This window comes from Rhinoderma darwinii, chromosome 4 (assembly GCF_050947455.1).
Source record: "Rhinoderma darwinii isolate aRhiDar2 chromosome 4, aRhiDar2.hap1, whole genome shotgun sequence".
Classification (NCBI taxonomy): Eukaryota; Metazoa; Chordata; class Amphibia; order Anura; family Rhinodermatidae; genus Rhinoderma; species Rhinoderma darwinii.
Window position 1 is genome coordinate 93,374,418 of NC_134690.1, and position 20,209 is coordinate 93,394,626.

The 20,209-nt window shown below is 43.4% G+C and overlaps 1 protein-coding gene across 6 annotated transcripts in view; it reads left to right on the forward strand.

Annotated features, from left to right (window-relative positions):
• Positions 1-18,817, forward strand: part of SNED1 (sushi, nidogen and EGF like domains 1) — a 222,467-nt gene extending 203,650 nt beyond the window's left edge. For 5 of the 6 annotated variants that reach the window (XM_075861359.1, XM_075861362.1, XM_075861361.1 and 2 more), the window contains 13 exons: positions 1,521-1,637; positions 2,685-2,972; positions 4,623-4,803; positions 6,260-6,372; positions 7,154-7,432; positions 7,516-7,654; positions 7,734-7,816; positions 7,909-8,007; positions 8,978-9,085; positions 10,354-10,441; positions 14,089-14,169; positions 16,900-16,937; positions 17,828-18,817. In XM_075861359.1, the coding sequence (XP_075717474.1) occupies positions 1,521-1,637; positions 2,685-2,972; positions 4,623-4,803; positions 6,260-6,372; positions 7,154-7,432; positions 7,516-7,654; positions 7,734-7,816; positions 7,909-8,007; positions 8,978-9,085; positions 10,354-10,441; positions 14,089-14,169; positions 16,900-16,937; positions 17,828-17,859 (1,646 nt within the window). In that variant the 3' untranslated portion in view covers positions 17,860-18,817. The remainder of the gene's footprint in view (positions 1-1,520; positions 1,638-2,684; positions 2,973-4,622; positions 4,804-6,259; positions 6,373-7,153; positions 7,433-7,515; positions 7,655-7,733; positions 7,817-7,908; positions 8,008-8,977; positions 9,086-10,353; positions 10,442-14,088; positions 14,170-16,899; positions 16,938-17,827) is intronic. The other variant, XM_075861360.1, reaches the window with a different exon arrangement.
• The last annotated feature ends 1,392 nt before the right edge of the window (positions 18,818-20,209 follow it).

Below are 20,209 nucleotides of genomic sequence, written 5' to 3' on the forward strand. Positions count from 1 at the left end.
TACTATAACACTACATTACTATAATATTACATTACTATAATAATACTACATTACTATAATACTACATTACTATAATACTACACTACTATAACAATACTACATTACTAGAATAATACATTACTAGAATAATACTACATTACTATAACAATACTACAATACTATAATAATAACACTACATTACTACATTGCTATAATAATACTACAATGCTATAACACTACATTACTATAACAATACTATATTACTATAATAATACTGCTAGGTTTAAATTTACTGGAAATTTGCAAGTTTACTCCACATGCTTATTTTAACAATCCAGTTTTCCAGTTTAAAAAGGCTCTGTCACCACACTATAAGTACCCAATCAGCGTCATACACTTCTCTCCATTCATGTACTCAGCACATAGTGATCTTGCGAGATCACGATGTGCTGTCACTTACTCACACATTAACGTTACTGAAGTGTCTTGAGAGTGAATAGACATCAGTTCCAGCCAGGACGCGGTGTCTATTCACAATCCCGACACTTCGGTAACGTTTGCGTGTCACTTACTCACACAGCACATCGAGATCACGCTGTGCTGTCATTTACAGCGTGATCTCACGAGATCACGCTTGCTGCCATTAAGTCCCACACAAACGTTACCGAAGTGTCGGGATTGTGAATAGACACTTCACTGTCCAGACACTTCAGTAAAGTTAATGTGTGAGTAGACATAGTTCAGTGCCCTCTGTAGATCATGCCACAGTGCCCTCTGTAGATATTTTACAGTGCCCTCTGTAGATAATGCCACCGTGCCCTCTGTAGATAGGGCCACACTGCCCTCTGTAAATAATGCCATACTGCCCGCTGTAGATAATGCCATAGTGCCCTCTGTAGATAGTGCCACCCCTGTAGATAGCACCATTGGGACTCCCTCTAGGAGTGGAATCTCCAGCCAGAGCATAGGCCGGGGATTCCGCTCCTATAGGGAACCCCTGATGTCACTGTCCATATATGGACAATGATGTCAGGGGCTACTCATGGAGCAGAATCCCCTGCTGGGGAGCCCTCTGCTCCTCCACTCAGAACGCAGGACACAGTTACAGGTGACAGCGGGACATAACCCTGGCCGCCCAGGACAGCGAGACACAGCCCGAGATCCGGAAACTGTCCCACTGAGTCCGGGACGGTTGAGATGTATGGCCCGGGGGGAATGTAGGGCTAACTACAGGGGGGGGGGCAATATCAACAGGGGGGGTTGCAATATCTACAGGGGGCTGTGTGACCAATGCTCACCTACCACCAACGGACTGTGCTCCTTCATGACATAATGAAGGAGCGCCGGCGCATTCCTCCTTCAGCCTGCTCTCTCCTCTCCTGAGGGAGCTACAGTGCCCCGCGGGCCGAAGATGACAGTCTCAGGGGCCGCATGTTTGAGACCCCTGAACTATATCCTTGTGTTAGCTGTTATTGTTAATAGTGTGCTTTTTTTTATTCAAAGGTATTATCTGATCCTTTACATAAAATTGTGTTTTGTAGTAAGTGACTTATGCTTGCTCAACCCATGTGGCAGTCGTGGTGTCTGTATGTCCAGTGCAGAGGGTGCAGTTAGCTGTAATTGCCGGACTGGCTATACCGGCATCACTTGTGAAAGAGGTAACATTAGTTTGTGAAGTTTGTTAAATTACACAGTACATGAGGCCTGGACAAATCTTAACCAGGTCTAAATTTGGCCATACACCTTAGATAACTGTCGGCCAAACACTCGTTTAGCCTACAGCTATTACTCACAACCTCCCGATACATTGGGGAGAGGGGAATACGCCGCCACAAGACTCCATTGGTGGCGACTTATCTCCAGTGAAAACATAGGATCGGGCATTTTGAAATCTAGCATGCCCAATTCTTCTTTTCTCAGATATCTTCCATCGAGGGAGTGGCAGTACCAGATGACCATTTAATGGGTTGGGGGGGGGGGGGTTCCGCCACTCCCCGACAGCAGATGTCAGGGGAAGGAAGGATTGGGCATGTTAAATTAATGCTAGAATCGGCATGTTCAGCCGACAGTCACATAATGTGTATATGATCCAAAAGTTAGGGGTCAGCATTATCCCCAGTAGACCCCTCCCAAACGTACCCAGTTGTCAAAGTAGGCACCTCCCACTTACCAAATAATCATAGCAAGACCTTCTCAATGCCCCATTAGTCACAGCATGTACGTCCACTTCCCCAGTACTCACTGCAAGCACCCCCCACACCTATCATTCCTAGTAGTCACACAGATCCTCAATAGTCACAGCCCCCCTTTAATTGTTCTTTTACAAGTTACACCCTCTATCCATGATGTCATATCATCCTGCTAGTTCTACTTACTTCACTAGTTTGCCAAAACAATTCCTGGTGTGAGTTTAACCGCTTCAGCGCTGTTTCCATATCTTCCATTCATTTATAGGAAAAGTGATTGAGCATACTCGGGCAACTCTCCACCAGGAACAGGCACTCTTTATTCTATGGATCAGTGGGTGTTCTAGCATCAGACTCCACAGTCTACTTGATCCTTATGTGAAGAAATTAGTATATACATGCCTGAATATACTTTACATATAGAATATGTACAGTTTATATTATATACACAATATTAACGGTTAATATCATACATAATATTAACGGTTAATACCTATCTCTTTCTCCTTCCTCCTACAGATCTGCTCCCTCCTTTGTCTTTGTCGCTGGGTGCTGTGGGCGAGAACAGTGTATGGGTGTTTTGGACACCTCCCGATGAAGTGCCTGGACATTCGTCAGATGGTTTTGCTGTGAGCTACACAGCTCCAGATGGCTCCTCAAGGACAGACTTTGTGGAGAGAGGTCAAACGGAGCATGAGTTGCGAGGCCTCATCCCAGGTCGCCCTTATAACATTACCATTGTCACAGTGAAACGCAACATGCGCCACAATGATATAAGCCGCCCACTTACGCTCTCTGCCCGCACAAGTAAGACATCATTAATATGCCCATTATACCCAAATCCTATAATTTTTAGAGGACTGTTGTATACACCGTGTTCCAAATTATTATGCACATTAGATTTAAGTGTCATAAACATTTAATTATTAGTTTTTCAATTAAACTCATGGATGGTATTGTGTCTTAGGGCTCTTTGGATCATTGTAATCAATCTCAGACACCTGTGATAATTAGTTTGCCAGGTGTGCCCAATCAAAGGAAAACTACTTAAGAAGGACGTTGCCCATTATTAAGCAGGCCACAGGTTTCAAGCAATATGGGAAAGAAAAAGGATCTCTCTGCTGCCGAAAAGCGTGAAATAGTGCAATACCTTGGACAAGGTATGAAAACATTGGATATTTCAAGAAAACTTAAGCGTGATCATCATACTGTGAAAAGATTTGTGGCTGATTCAGAGCACAGACGGGTTCGTTCAGATGAAGGCATAATGAGGAAGGTTTCTGCCAGACAAATTAATAGGATTAGGAGAGCAGCTGCTAAAATGCCATTGCAAAGCAGCAAACAGGTATTTGAAGCCGCTGGTGCCTCTGGAGTCCCGCGAACCTCAAGGTGTAGGATCCTCCAGAGGTTTGCAAGTGTGCATAAAGCTATTATTCGGCCACCCCTAATCAATGCTCACAAGCAGAAACGGTTGCAGTGGGCTCAGAAATACATGAAGACTAATTTTCAAACCGTGTTGTTTACTGATGAGTGCCGTGCAACCCTGGATGGTCCAGATGGATGGAGTAGTGGATGGTTGGTCACCATGTCCCAACAAGGCTGCGACGTCAGCAAGGAGGTGGCGGAGTCATGTTTTGGGCTGGAATCATGGGGAGAGAGCTGGTAGGCCCATTTAGGGTCCCTGACGGTGTGAAAATGACCTCTGCAAAGTACGTAGAGTTTATGACTGACCACTTTCTTCTGTGGTACAAAAAGAAGAACCGTGCCTTCTGTAGCAAAATTATCTTCATGCATGACAATGCACCATCTCATGCTGCAAAGAATACCTCTGTGTCATTGGCTGCTATGGGCATAAAAGGAGAGAAACTTGAGAACCTTTGGAGCATCCTCAAGCAAAATATCTATGAGGGTGGGAGGCAGTTCACATCAAAACAGAAGCTCTGCGAGGTTATTCTGACATCCTGCAAAGATATTCAAGCAGAAACTGTCCAAATACTTACAAATTCAATGGGTGCAAGAATTGTGAAGGTGATATCAAAGAAGGGGTCCTACGTTAACACGTAACTTGGCCTGTTAAGTTTTTTTTGATTGAAAGAGCTTTTGATTTCTGTAAATATGACCTCCTGATGCTGCAAATTCAACAAATTACCATTTTAGTTCTCTTTACAACCTTTAAAATATTTTGATCTCTGTTGTGCATAATAATTTGAAACAGTGCATTTTGAGTTTTTTTACTTCTAAAAAAAAATTTGTTATCATTAGGAGATTTGTTCAATAAAATTTGCATTATACTCCAACGGTTGATGGCTTGAAGATTATACTGACTGTAATTTGCATCGACTATTTAGGAAAATCAGCGAAAAATAACATTTGCATAATAATTTGGAATGCGGTGTATGTGTTTTTAAGACTGCTGTACATACTTAGCATATTAAAAATGTATGTTTGGCTCCATAGGACCACCGACAGTGGACAGACCACGGATCAGTTCCGTGACGGAGTCTTCCATTACTGTATCTTGGTCACTCAACCCGCACAGACACTTGCCAGTTGCGCATGTAAGACTGTCCTTTCAGCACCCAAATGAACGGATTCAGCAAGCAGAGCAAGAACCTTCAGCAGGAGAATATACATTTAGGTGAGGATTAGGAGTACATAAAAGATTACTTAGTTTAAGTGGTCACATAATGCATTCAGGCCACAGCATGCTAAAGTCATCGACCTAAAAATGTTTCAACGTTTTTGGTGGTTTTATACTTCCATGAAATAAGAAAAGTAGGGCAGATACGTGCCCACCTGGGAAGACTTTTATGTTATGGTGCTTGGACTTTGCTTGAAGAAAACCGTTCCAGCAGAAAAAAAACCATCTAAAACCACGATGAGCAGCCTCGTGGTGACCAAACCCATATGATACCCTAAAAACGTACCTTGTTCGCTATCAGGTTTTATTACACCAGGTGACAGGTAGCCACCACTTATTAGCTTGGACCAGTGGCGGATTAAGTAGACCATAGGCCCTGGGCTGTTCCACAAACTTGGGCCCCCTTCCCCACCGCCGCTCTGCTGGGCCTATAATGAACACCACCTTTTTGTGAGAGCATTGACAAACGATTCCTCTTGTCAAAGGGCTGTGTCCCTACATACTGACACTCTCCAACCATCCCCAGACCACCTAAATACAGACCCTTTAAACTAATACAGACCACCCTAAATACAGACCCCTTAAAGAAATCCATGATATACTTACCTCGCAGCTCACCTCACGGTCTTCTCTCTTGCTGCTGTTGTAGGACCTGCGGTCATGTGACCAGCATGTCTCTAATCAGTAACAAGAACTGCAGACATAAGGTCATGTGACCTTTATGTCTGCAGGTCCTTTACAGGACATACACAATGACGTTTTGTCGCAGTTTCTGCCGCGATTCGCTGCAAAAACGCATTGTACTTGGGGCGGCTATGGTCTCCCCGGGAGGCCGCCCAAAACACCCAATGATGATCCGCCATTGGCTTGGGCATCTCGTGTGCATGCTTGTTTCTACAACCCACCTATGCCAATGTGTAACTAATAGCGAGCTGGGAGATGTTTGGTTTAATATAGTTTGACTTCTTGATCAGTATGCTGAGTTTGTTATGTTGAAAACCCCAAGATCATGCCCATTGGATGCGGGGGTCACCATTATGGTATGGTTATAGTGTCATACTTCTACAACTTTTTACATTGTCCTCTTTTATATGGTCCGATTTCTAAACTTATTTTGGACAGTCTCCAATAGCACATCCCAACCATGTGTATCTCTTTTTTTACCCAATTGATCCATCTTCTTTGGGTAATTATTGAGAATAACGTGTTCTAGTCACTCATTATAGGATAATTGGCGCAATGTTAGAGAGTTGGCCCACCATCACAGCTCCCACTTCTTATAATAAAAGGGTAAAACATCTGGACCAATCTGTTCATAGGCAAGTGGGACACTACCTAGTGCTTGGGCCAAGCCCAGTGTGCCGACTTTATATTTGCATTATGCAATTTTGGCTTTAGAACAAAAAAAATATCATAATTTCAGCATCATTAATATATGTTCTTATATCCACAGAGATTTACTGCCTGGAGAAAAATATTCGATTCAAATCAGTACATTAAGCAGTTCCGACCCAGGCAACCCATCTTCAGAGAGCCTGCCCAGTGTACCCCTGATGGCTTGGACACGTAAGAAAACGAAAAGAGGGTTGCTATTAAACAGATAATATGGATTTTTTTCTTTCTCTTTATATACAATGGTGTGAGGTTTGGTTGTGGTTGAAATATTGGGAGTACTTATGTGTATATTATCCCTAAATAAAAAATAATCAAGATTAGGCTAAGTTCACATCTTGTTTTTACTCTACATCCGACGTTCACGTTTCGGCATGAAAAAACAGCGTTAAAACATGGTCAGGATGGATGCCCTAATAGTGTAGTTTGTGTATATGCTTTGTTTGCTTACCTTCTATCTTTTTTTTTGCAAGTCTTACAAAGCGTAGTCTACGATGCTTTTCAGCACTTTTCCAAAACATATACCACACGTATACGTTTTTATTTGTATTGAAGTCAATGGCGACGTATGGATGACGTATGCAATCTTTATGATATAAAACAGTGCCTCCTCCTGCCAAATCCCTCAGCACTGGTGCCAGAAATCACTGCAGCCACTCCCTTCTTCTTCCTTTATATTTTGACTTTACAAATCTTGATTTTATAAAGATTGATTTAGTTCCAGAGCAAAAAAAGGAAACGTTTTTAGAGGAACGGACACAAAGGTATAAAAACTTACACTACGATAAAACCTAAGCATATGTTACAAATGCATTTGTTTTTGTAACTTTAAAAAATGTATACTTCGTCTTATATCACAAACGTGTGCACAAAACGAGATATGAACTTAGTTTGTTTTCCAAACTCATTGTAGCCATAATCATGTCTGTAAGAATTTCACCCTTTCATTCACTAGGTCCCCTTCCTCCCAGGAACTTCTCAGCAGTACTGGTCACTACAAGCACTGTGCACTTAAATTGGGATTCACCCCCTGACAGCTCTGTGGATGGATACATATTTAATGTAACACACAACCACAGCACCAAGAGCCGATACATACCTAATGGCAAGATGACATCGTATACTGTCAGAGAATTACAACCCGGTCAGAGATATCGGATCACTGCGACGGCTCTGCGCAATACCCCGCAGGGGCCTGTGAATAGTGACCCAAAGACTCTAAGGATACAGACATGTAAGTACGGCGCTGTGGTAGAGGACAATAGTGCTGTGCTTGTACGGAGCTCTTGCACCATTATTTATCTGTGTATATTACAGTGCAGAGGGAGGGAACTCAGGAGCCTCGATGGACATCTCCTAGGATTTTAAGGAACAGACCTCCACCACAAACTCCTCCAGAAATACGCATGCTAACAGAAAGGGGTCCTCCGCCTGCTGACACTCCACAAGCCCACAGGTACACATATATATCATCTGTTTGCAAACAGAAGCATAACTTACATTGTATCACATTTTACCTGTCCTTTGCATTACAGATTTACTGAGCTGACGGATGGGCGAAGACGTATTACTGCCAGATTCAGTCATCATAGCAACAGGTCTATTAACATCACTAAAGGTGAATAGAATTCTTTGCATAACATATATAAAAAAAATCCACAGTACATACAAAAAAACACTTTCCTTATTCTGTTTTTATTTTTTTTTCAGAACCTGAAACTCCTATCAGAATGGAGAACACTGACGAATCCTCCATCCCCATAAGACAAGCACTGCAACTGCACGGCCCTGAGCAAAGTAATAGAGATGGTATGTAACAGGCAAGCTGACCCCACGTGACTAGTGAATTGTTTGCTTAATGTCCCAATACATTTCGCTCCACCTCCATTCTGCCATGATAATGACATGTAACCCTGCCAACCCTCCCAAAATATTGCAGTATGTGAAATAGATTGGACTAATATTTTTTTTTCTGGACAAGATGCTGCCATCCTTTATTCTGATTGCAAACATTTGGGGTGATAATTTGTACATTTTATTCACAGTCGACACCCGGTCACATCCTGATTGGACCTGACTGATTTTTGCATCAGCCTATGTACAGATTGGCTGTTTATAGAGCTGAGTTCACATTTACATTGGAGGCTCCGTTAAACATCCTGGAAAAAATAGTGCAGCATGCAGCGCTATTTTGTCCAGGAAAATAAAGGACACCATGACGGAAACCTGATGGAACCCATTAAAGTCCCGTCGGGTGCCGTTGATGTCTTTCATGTGACGGATCCTTCATTGCCGTCATTTTCGTTGTTCTGCTTCTATGAAGGAGCAGAACAATAGAAATGAAAGATGCAGATGTGAACAGAGTTTAAGACTTAGTTTACACTATTGGTTTGGTGTTGGCATCCAGCTAGTTCTTTTAATGTTTGGCTCAAATTAGTAGATTATGGTAAAGCCACTTTTTTAAATTCACAAATAAAATGTATTGTAATACATCAGAATCACATACAGAGTATTGAAGTGTGTAAACAACATATCAACTGTAAGTACAAAAGAACACAGTAGTTAAATACAGCAACGCGACAGCGGAATCACAAGTGAAATCGGTTAGGACCATGAAAGAGTTATGAAGCAAAGAAATGTGATACAAAATAATAGCATAAAAAAGCGGTATAAAACGAGCAGGGGATCTGGTAAGTATCCACCCCATGTTACGGCCACGTTACAGCAATACAACACTCGCTAACACTTACATATAGTTTATGGACTTATTGTCTCACAGGTGCCCGTGGAGGCTGCCTGGAAACACCATGCATTAATGGAGGAACCTGTGTGAATGGAGAAATCTGTGATTGCCCCCCCGGATTTAAAGGGCAGCAGTGCCAGTTGGGTAGGTATACAAAAAGGTCAATATTTATGGAGCTCACAATGTAATTTCATCAGTTTCAGGGGATGCTGCTGCATGGTTGGACACCAGCTCAGTTTTACTGAATGGGGTACAATAGTCCCAGATGCATTGGTGGGTGTAGTGTTTGCACCAGTTAGTTATGCTATAATAACATTACTTTGTTACAGTGACAACCACTAACGTACGGCAGAACTATGTAAAGCAGTAGTCAAATTAAGTAAAGACAGCGGCTCACATTTATTAATAATGAAGTATTTTGCACCAATGAAATTGAAAAGAGTAGTTGGTGAGAATTGCGCCAATTTATTTAAAAGCACACACCTCCTAATAAATCGGGCACATTTGGAATAGTCTGACTACATCTGCACAACTAGTTTGCGCCCTTTTAACCTTTGCTTTTGATAAGAGTCTAATGCCCTGTTCACACAGCAGAATTTCTGCAGCAGAATCAGCCGCGGATTCCACCGCACAATTCTGCCTCCCATTCATTTTAATGGGAGTCGGATGCTTCTTTTTCCCGCTAGCTTATTTTCTTCAGCCAGCAGGAAAAAGAAGCGTCCCACCCGATCTTCGTGCGGATTCCCCCTGAACCTCCCATTGAAATCCTTGTTAGGAGGAATAATTCTGCAGCGGATTTTATTGCGGGGCCCGCCACGCAAAATCCGCCATGTGAACTGACGCAAAAACTACATTTACTACTTGATCACGCATGCTTTTCTAGCCTGTTCTTTTTTTATTGGAGTGGGAAGACAAATGTCGCAAATTTGTCATAATTTTTAAACCTGACTAGTGGGGCAATGCCGGTAGACTGCGAACAGAAAGTGAGCACGTAGGTTGTATTACCACCTATTGTAGACGTGGCGAACGTTTCTAAACTATTCCTCTAGTTTCCCCCGTGTATCTGGACTTTCTCACAGCGCTGTCCATATGTAGCTGCACTGGTTAATACGACTGCAGCTGCGCGAATAAACGACTTCAAAAGTTTTTTCTTGGGAGTATTCTGATGACGGACTTCTATTCTCCAGTATAAATCTCTAGGCTGCTGCATATAATTAAATCAGTTAACCCAGTCCAGCAGCAGGGGCCGTGATGTTACACAATGTGAATATTCGCTTGTATGGGTCACTAGAGACGGAATGAGTCATTTGGCCGCTACGGTTGTAGTGTGATTGTGGTGTGCACGCTGCGGCTGTTTATTGGAATATATAAGTGTGCGAGCTGTTATAGAGGGTGACACCTTTGCTCTTTAGCCTGCAGAAAGGAATCCTTTGCCTGCACCAGACTCTACTCGGAAACGCTGTCACATCCGGTGTGGGAGGGAGGAGTCTGTCACCACCTGTAAGTAATTAACCCCGACTACATCATTGCGCCCTCCTGTCATCACCTGTAAGGTGCGGAACGGACTGTTCCATTAAAAGCACAGCGCAGGGAGAGTGGATTCTCTCCAGAGCCTTTGGTCGGAATTGGCAGGAGACACTGCATGAATAACAAATGTGAATGTTTCTCTGATCAAAGAGACTTATCATACCCATATTTACTCAACTCTGTGCTCTGCAAACTCATAACTCAAATTTACAGCTTTGTTTAACCCATTGGAAAACAATAATCTCACTATTATTGTTACCAATTTACCTTTCGCACAAAGGATTTCGATTGTTATTGAGAAAAGGCCAACTGTGCGCCAACTTATGCCCATGCTGTTCGGTGCAGTTTCTTTTAAAGAAGCTATAAACTAAAATTTCTCCAGGACTAAATAAAACGCTTAACGCATAACTCCACTTTCATTGGTCCTCAGCAGGGGCATAGATATAGGGGGTGCAGAGGTAGCAGTCACACGAGTCCTGGTGTCTGAGGGGGCCACGTAAGAGAAAAGCACAGATGCACCTCGGACGTGAAAAACATCAGTTTTTCTCGTCCGAGATGCGCAACGCCCGTGTGAATTAGGCCTAAGGCTTTGTTCACATCTGCTTCAGGGCTCCGTTCCGACGTTCCGTTGGAGCTTTCCGTCGGAACGGAGCTCTGACTGGCACAGACGGAAACCATAGGTTTTCATCACCCTTGATTTCAAAGTTGACAGATCCGTTGCCAATGGTTTCCGTTTGTCTACGTTATTTTGACGGAATCAATACTGTAGTCGACTACGTTATTCATTCCTTCAAAACGAAGGAACCCTTGCACAACGGAGACAAACGTAAACCATTGGCAGCGGATCAGTCACCATTGAAAACAATGGTGATGGAAACGGAAACCTATGCTTTCCGGTTGTGTCAGTCTGGGCTCGATGGAAAGCTCGGACAGAATGTCGGACCGGAGGCCTGACGCAATTGTGAACGAAGCCTAAGGGTGTTCTATGAGAGTTTTTGTCACAAACATTTGACACAATACATACCAATACTTCGTTGATATAACTGAGACTGATCACCTTGTCCCGTTCTGTTGCAGAGATGAGCATGTACCGATGCACCAAATTGACGTACTGCCGTGCGTCAAATTAATAAATCTCACTGTATAAACACCACTTTGACACATATTTAAAAAGCATAAAGAAAGACTGAAATAGTAAATCTGCCCCATTTCTTCTAGGGGAGCATATCTCCGTAACACGGTGCTGTTTAGAGTGTCTATGGCTCCGTAACACGGTGCTGTTTAGAGACACCATGTGGCAGTATACATAGTGTCTATGGCTCCGTAGTACAGGGTTTGTCTACATGGCTCTGCTACATATCTGTCCCTGAGGCCTTTGATCTCTTCAAAACCTATGCACTTTAATCCACTTGGACCTTCGCTGCTCAGCTTCAGTTACCGCTATCTGTGCTGGAGGAGGGAGCAATCCGAGCATTAGATTGAAATCACAGGAGGCCCTTCACATAATAATAGTAATTAAACAGCCAGCTGCTAGATCCTTCCATCCTGCAACATAAAATCAAATTTACTACATTTGGCGAGCACTACTGAATGTATTGGGAAAACCAATTTCCTGCTGAAAATTAACAAAACATTAAAGATCACAGTGGACAGACCCTTACTTGGCGGATAGTCTGAAGCCAGTCACATGTATTCAATAGCTAGTGCGTTCAACGGACAGCCAACACCACTATAAACACTTGCTTTTGAGTGTACAAGTTTATCCTAATAGGGATGAGCGGGAACCAGGCATCAGGCTAAAATCCAACTTGTCTGGTATTTTTGAGGACTGTTAAACTGTGTTTATGCCAGATTTAGGACAATATTATAACTATCGTTATCTAATAGAGTTAGTGTCCTCTTACACGGCCCGTCATGGGACATGTAAACGAACGCCGATCAACGAGACAGCTCATTGATCAGCGCTCGTTTGCGCCTTTCACAAGGAGCTATGTTTGGGAGCGAGCAATCCCCATGTATTTTCTTCATGTGGCAGCACCTCTCCCTGTTTACACAGGAAGAGGTGCTGCCGATAAAGATAATATTTTAGGCTGCAGAAACGATACATCGGCTGATTGTTGTCCTGTTTACACAGGGCAATAAATCGGGAAAGAGCGTTCTGTGAACACTTGTTTGCCCGATAATTGCCCTGTGTAATAGGACTCTTACAGTGGTGCCCCCTAGTTATTGACCATGGTAATTGCAATTAGATACAACAGCGCGTTTTGCCTGTACAGGCCGTTCAAAACTAACAACAGTAGAAATGATCAAGCCAGTTATATATAGTTTTGTGCTTCTTTTCTGACATCTGAATGCTCTCATTTACTGCTCTTTATTTTATCACAAGGGAAAATTATCAATACCAGTGCACCATACGAACTGTGCGCAGGTGTCTCTCACAGTGATTATTAAATAATGTGTTCTGATTGTTACCTAAGTCACAAATATAGACAAACAGTCTGACTAACATAATAACACACAATCAGTTGTACTGTTCAAGTCTTTTATTGAGCACATTGAGTTAAACATCCATAGTGCAGGAGGAAACTTAAGTGATCCTCTGTGTTACTGACTTCTCCAAGAGCTAATTGGCAAAAGCTGTTTCAATTAAGGAGATGAGATTAGAGGTTTGGGTTTCACAGGTGCTTTTCTCATTAAATAAAGGCACACAAAGCCTGGTTACTGTCAAAGCAGTTCTTCTCAATAAAGATTGGTTAGTGTGAACCCTGCCTCCAAGCAAACAACCTTCAGAAGACATGTTATGGAATTCAAAATGAATTCAAGGTTATATCAAACCATTTTACATGAGAATGTAAGGGCAGCAGACCATGAACTCAAGCTGAAGTGAACGATGGGTGTTGCAACAAGACAATGATCCACAGCACACAGGTAAATAACTAAAGTATAGTTGAAAAAGAAGATTTGTGTTTTGGAATAGCCAAGTCAGTGTCCTGACCTTAACCCTATAGAGATGATGTAGCATGACCTGAAGAGGGCTGCACATGCAACGCATCTCAGAAAAATTCATAAACTGAAACACATTTGCAGAGAGGAAAGATCCAATATTCAACGTTGTGCAAATCTCAGTTGCAGCCACCAAAAACATTTGGTGGAGGTGATTAATGGAAGATCTACAGGCTATTAAATTGAATTACTGAATAAAAGATATGAACAGTGTAACTATTGGTGAGTTTTTAGTTAGATTGTGTTCATCTATAATTGTGACATACTACAATCAGACCATATTTTATTAGTAAGGCCACGTTCACATCGAATTTCGGCATTCCGTTCTTCTGCTCGAGCAGAGGAGCAGAATAATGAGAATGACGCAGATAACCGCTGTCTCAACAGAACCCATTGATTTTAATGGGTTCCGTCAGGGTGTCCGTAGATTTACCGGAAACAATAGCGCAGCATATGTTCGGCGGAATCTGCAACGGAGGCCCCTAACGGAGCCTCCAGATGTGATCAGGGCTTAATCAATGTAGAAATCCAGGTAATTCCAAATATTTCAATTACTTTTTCTTGCAACTGTAAGCTCTGATATGATAACGAATATGTTTTTTCCTTTTTTTTTGCAGGTACAGGCGGGTATATAAGGTACAACATGATGTATGCTCCAGAGAGATCTGTGAAGGCACTGCCAGAGGCCGACCAAGTGGGTAAAATGACAGTAACTGCTATAAGCTCATCAGTACCTTGTTTTTTTCTTTCAGGGCATGATATGGGATTACACAGAGCATGAAAAATTGGAAAGGCCAAGTTATCAACCCCTTCACGACTGCCATACGGCTATATACATTCTAACTGCCAATGCCCCTTGCAGTTAGCACGTGTATAGATATCGGCAGCCTGGAAGGGGTTTAATGAGTGCAGTGCTGCTTCAGTGTGAGCATGTGTGCCGGGGCTTTGAGAGCCCCGGAATACACCCCCCACTGTAGATAGTGCCACCCACAGCCCCCGCAAAACCCTCTGTAGATATCGCCACCTAAGCTGCTTCCAGCATTGGAATCCCTGGCCGAGGATTCCCCTCCTAATTGGAGCCCCCGCCGTCTTTCCATCCCCGCTGTAGATAGTGCCACCCTCCCTGCAGATAGAAACCCCCTTCCCCCCCCACCCCGCAGTAGATGTCATCGCACCCCCCACTGTAAATAGCGCCACCTGAACTGAGTCTGGGAGCGGAATCCCCAGTGGCAGATCTCACTGGCTGGGGATTCCGCTCCTAGACAGAGCCACTAACGTCACTGTCTGGACAGTGATGTCGGGCTCTGTCTAGAAGCGGAATCCCCGGCCAGTGCGATCTGACACCGGGGATTCCGCTCCTAGACTCAGTTCAGGTGGCGCTATTTACAGTGGGGGTGCGATGCTATCTACAGCGGAGATTTGCTATCTAGCATCGCACACCCCACTCCACCTGAACTGACTCTAGGAGCGGAATCCCCTGTGTCAGATCGCACTGGCCAGGGATTTTGCTTCTAGAGATTGCACCTGACCTCACTGTCCATTTGCACAGTGACGTTAGTGGCTCCCTCTAGGAGCGGAATCTCCGGGCGACACTCTGGCCGGGGATTCCGCTACTTGAGAAGCCCCTGGTGTCACTATCCATATATGGACAATGACGTCAGCGGCTCTCTCTAGGAGCGGAATCCCTGGTGTCGAGTCGCTCTGTGTCGGGGATTCCGCTACTGGAGAAGCCCCTGGTGTCACTATCTATATATGGACAGTGAGGTCAGGGGCTACTCCTGGAGCGGAATCCCCGCTCTGGCAGGGGATTCCGCTCTTAGAGTCAACCCTTAACGTCACTGTCCATATATGGACAGAGACATCAGGGGCTTCCTGTAGGAGCGGAATCTTCGGCCAGAGGGATTCCGCTCCTACTGGGAGCTACAGTGGTGCTATTTACACGAAGGGGGTGCCATTTACTGGGGTGAGGGGGTGGCGCTATCTGCAGCGGGAATATTGCTAAATAAAGGGGGGATATTGCTATCTACAGGGGGGTGACGCTATTTACAGGGGGTGTGGCACTATCTCCATGGGTACTGTGGCATTATATTGGCACTCTACAGGGGACACTGTGACACTATCTACATGGTCACTGTGTGTGGCAGTAAGTGGGCATTATCTACAGGGAGAACTGTGGCACTATGGCACTATTTACAGTGGGCACTACCTATGTGGGCACTGGCACTACTTATGTGGACAATGTGGCACTATCTACAGTGGTATTGCGTCACTATCTACATGAGCACTGTTTTATTTTCAGGGGGTTGAGATGAAAAGCCCTTACGAATAAAATTCATAATTTTTTTTTAACGTCCATGAAAAACGGATGGCAAATGCCGGTTAAAAACGGTCAGACGGCCGGGAAATGGATTCAAATTTTGAGACACATTGATGCAAAACAGCCATGAAAAACTGACAGTTGATTCGTTGTTTACTGCCATTTTTTTCACGGTCGTGTTTATATAGCCGTCTTCACTCTCTCCTCACAGCAATCCAGGGTGACGGTGAGAGAAGAGGACTAATTGTTATAGAGCTCTACAGTGTATGTGTGTATGTGTATATGTGTATATATATATATATATATATATATATATATATATATATATATATATATATATATATATACAAAAAAGTGTTTTTTCTTAAATTTTTTGTGATTTGTCTGCTCATAATAAAAATTAAAAACACTGAATTAATTAAACTAATCTAGAAAATGAAAGCCACATAAGTCTTGTAAAAAAACAAGTAAAAATAGTTGTGATATTCAAAGGGGTTCCAGAGATATTATCATTTAAAGAACTGCATATAAAAAATATAAAATTTTACCTGGACACAAGGGCATCAATGACCCTTGGTCATGAAAGGGTTAATATAGAATATATAGTGATAAAGTTCAGTAACTTATTTACAGAAAAGTTTTTTTGAGAGATACATATACTTGAGACACTGGAAATTCTAATTTGTCATGTTTTCTCCTTCACCAGGAGGTACTAGGTCACTTGTTTATAGAATTTAGGAAGTGCCATGAGCCTTTCGATAGCTTTTCATGATGTATAAGTTAAACGGATGCCATATATCCTATCGGTGACGAATGCGTGAAACTGATACCTAACAGTGGCATCCCTCACGGCCTGTTTAACCTATAAGTCAGGAGCTTTTCCCTGTGTATACGTTCAAACGAAAACCACTAAACGCAGTGTGAAAAGAGCCTAAGCTGAAATGGTACATCACTTTGACAGGTTTAAACCTGTCCGTCCTTTTCTCTCCTAGATAAGTGGCACCAATCTCTGACAGCCACCTCTCTCCCTCCCCCTAAATTACATGCATTCATTCACATGTGCTAAGAGTATGTAAGATCAGTAACATTCATATTTTTTATTTTTTCAAAGGAAAGAGAGTCTCAAGCAAACCTTGAAGATTAGATCAGGTAAGTGACTGGAAAGCTGCAGTTATCTGTATCTTTTTAAGATACACGTACAACTATAAGGATATAGGGAGAATTAATCAACCTTGCTACGCCAGTTTTCTGGCAATAAGGCCCAAAAGTCGCAAACTGCAACTCTTTGCCTTTTTACACTGCCTTCGCCACTTTCGTTGGAAGGGGCGTGTCTTTTCAAAAGGGGCCGGCCCAACAAATTTATTATAATTGACGCCAGAATTTATTATAATTTATTATGATTTACGCCAGAAAATTTGGCGAAAATTTAAGTGGAAATCTACGGCAGCTCATAGCCGGCAAAGATTTCACTCTGTAGGGCGTAGCAAGGGAGAGGCCTGTAATAAAAAAAAATTATGCTCACCTCACCACTCCTCTTCCCGCCGTTGGGTCCCCTCAGCATGCCGCACGGCTTATACAAGGTCCTGACGCCGGGCAGCAGGTGATGACGTTGAGTGCTGTGTCGCATATAAGGCCCAGATGCTGTTCAGTGTTAGGAGCTTGTACCAGCCACGTGGCATGCTGAGGGAGCCTGAGAGGTGAGAGTGTGTTTTTATTTTATGGCTGTGAGAATAGAATGGATGGCGCATGGCCTGGGAAAAATGCGACACATTTATTAAAAGGCGTTCATCTCATAATACACGTGTCGCATCTTACTCCAACTTTCTTTCCATTAAGGCCTTATTCACACGAGCATGTCATGCATATGAATGTCCATGTTGCCTCTGTGTAGTTTCTGTGTGACATCCATTTTCCTCCTCTTTACTTTAATGTGACAATTCTGCAACACCTTGCACAGCCCATAGGAAAGTAACGGCGTGTGCGAGTACGAACATAAATACAATCTGTGTAAATAATTACAGCTTTTCATCCTTTCATAGACACAGAAGCACAAGCCACTGCTTGGGGATGAATTCATACTTCGCATGGCCCCATGTGAGTCACTAAGCTGGTCTGCCCCTCTCCCCAACTTCATGGGACCCTGCAACTTCTCTTAGTGTGCAAAGGCGCAGCTGGCACCGGCCATGTTCTGCCATCACCGAGCGACCAAAGAAGAAACTCTCACCTTGGCTTCGTCTACCGGGGTGGCATTCCCTTTTCTCTTCAGCCAAAGATCTACAAGACCATTACTCATTCTTCCTATAGGTCTGGTGGCATTTGTACCGTCTAATTTATCAGACAAGCAGAGCACAGGATTACCGCCTCTACTACCAATCTCAACGAAATCTTGTTACACTCAATGACTCAAACAGGCCCAGTGCTGGCCCCAATTTTGGGATATGTAGCACAGGACTCCATATCCATGTCCGTTTTATTAGCTCCATGCTGGAATGACCTGCAGATTGTGGTGCTGCTCTGAAATGGCACAAACTAAATGGATCAGTATGTGGGAGATGGAAAACGTTTTCACTTTGAAGACCACAGATACATGTCTCTGCTGCTCTGTTTCGTCACTGCATCTGCAAGCTCAGTTTGAAACTGTAAAACTCCTCAATTATTATGTAGTTTAGAGATTGATGGAAAAGCTCAAGACAATTTAAGAAGCTCGTTGTGCAATTTCGCAAACCTTGTTTTTTTTCATTGAGACTCTAAAGCATTTTGTGTATGTGGGATTGTCTCAGCAGTTTCTGTGTCATGAGGGGATAGGTAAAGAATTTTTATTCAGGATGTTAGGTCCTTACCCAGAAATTCCCACGTCCCACATACGCTGTAGCAGCAGCAGTAAGTCAGAGTGTTGCGCACGTTACTTTTTACCAGCCCAGGCAGCAGCAAGTTAGGTTGTACCTCCAGGTGAGGGAATGACAATACTCAGAGCTGAACCTCAGAAGATTGGGCTCGAACAGTGTGTTACGTATTGCCTTCAGACCAGGCGCTTTGTTGTTTTTTTTTTGTTTTTATAATAAAACATTTTATAAAACAAGTTAATTTTTTTTCTCTTCCTAATCCGACTTATTCATTTTGTAAATTACTAGAACAATAAATGCCTTAGGCCATAGCCTAACACTTAGACGATAGCAAAGGTGCACACGCGGCAGAAAAATCCACTGCAAATTCGCTGCAGATTTCACCCATCTCATTCAAAGGCGTGAAATCCATGGTGAAAATCTGCAGCAGAAATGTATATTATGCAGATATTAAAATCTGCATTGCATGTCAGTTTCCATGCGGAAAAATTTCGCAACATGCGGAAGACATCTGCTCTCATCTACATGGCTGGTACTGTACTCCACGTGTGCATCTAGCTATAACGGGCAAATCCCGGCAGGCAATGGTAGCGCTTACAGACAGCGCCGTGATGTTATGTAGGGAGATGCATTTGGCGTTGACAAGTGTAAGGCTAGATTCTCACGAGCGTATGAAACCTCGGACGTGAAAAACTGCCCGAGGTGCATTTATCACGCATCCCCCATATAGAGTATATGGAGGGATGCGTGAAGCTCAAAAAAATAGGACATGTCCTATCTTTTAACGGACCCTTCATACGGTCCATTGAAACAACGGCCCCATTGAATTACATAGGTCCGTGTGACGGCTGTTGTTTTAACGGCCGTCCCACAGATATAACCAACGTTCATGTGAATAAGGCTGGGTTCACACGTGGCGGAATTTCACTTAAATTCCGCTGCGGACACTCCGCAGCGTTAATCCGCAGCGGAGCCGTTTGTCCATTGACTTACACTTTAATTTAGCAGTGTTCGTTTAGACGAGGCGTAAAATTCCGCTGCGGAGCATAGGCTGCGGAGCGGAATTTGGTGTCCGCAGCATGCTCTGTCTGTTGCGGAGCAGTGGCGGACTCATGGCGGAATTTCTCCATTGACTTCAATGGAGATTCTAATTTCCGCAATGAAGTCCGCAGCTGTCATGCACATGTTATGTGTGCTGCGGATCCGTCTTGCTTTTTTAACTTGACATTTCTTCATTCTGGCTGGACCTATGTATTTCTAGGTCTACAGCCAGACTGAGGAAGTCAATGGGGCTCCCGTAATGACGGGAGCGTTGCTAGGAGACGTCAGTAAATAGTCACTGTCCAGGGTGCTGAAAGAGTTAAGCGACCGGCAGTAACTGTTTCTGCACCCGGGACAGTGACTACCGATCCCAATATACATCTATCTGTAAAAAAAAATGAAGTTCATACTTACCGAGAACTCCCTGCTTCTGTCTCCAGTCCGGCCTCCCAGGATGACGTTTCAGTCTAAGTGACGGCTGCAGCCAATCACAGGCTAATAACAGGCTGCAGCGGTCACATGGACTGCCGCGTCATC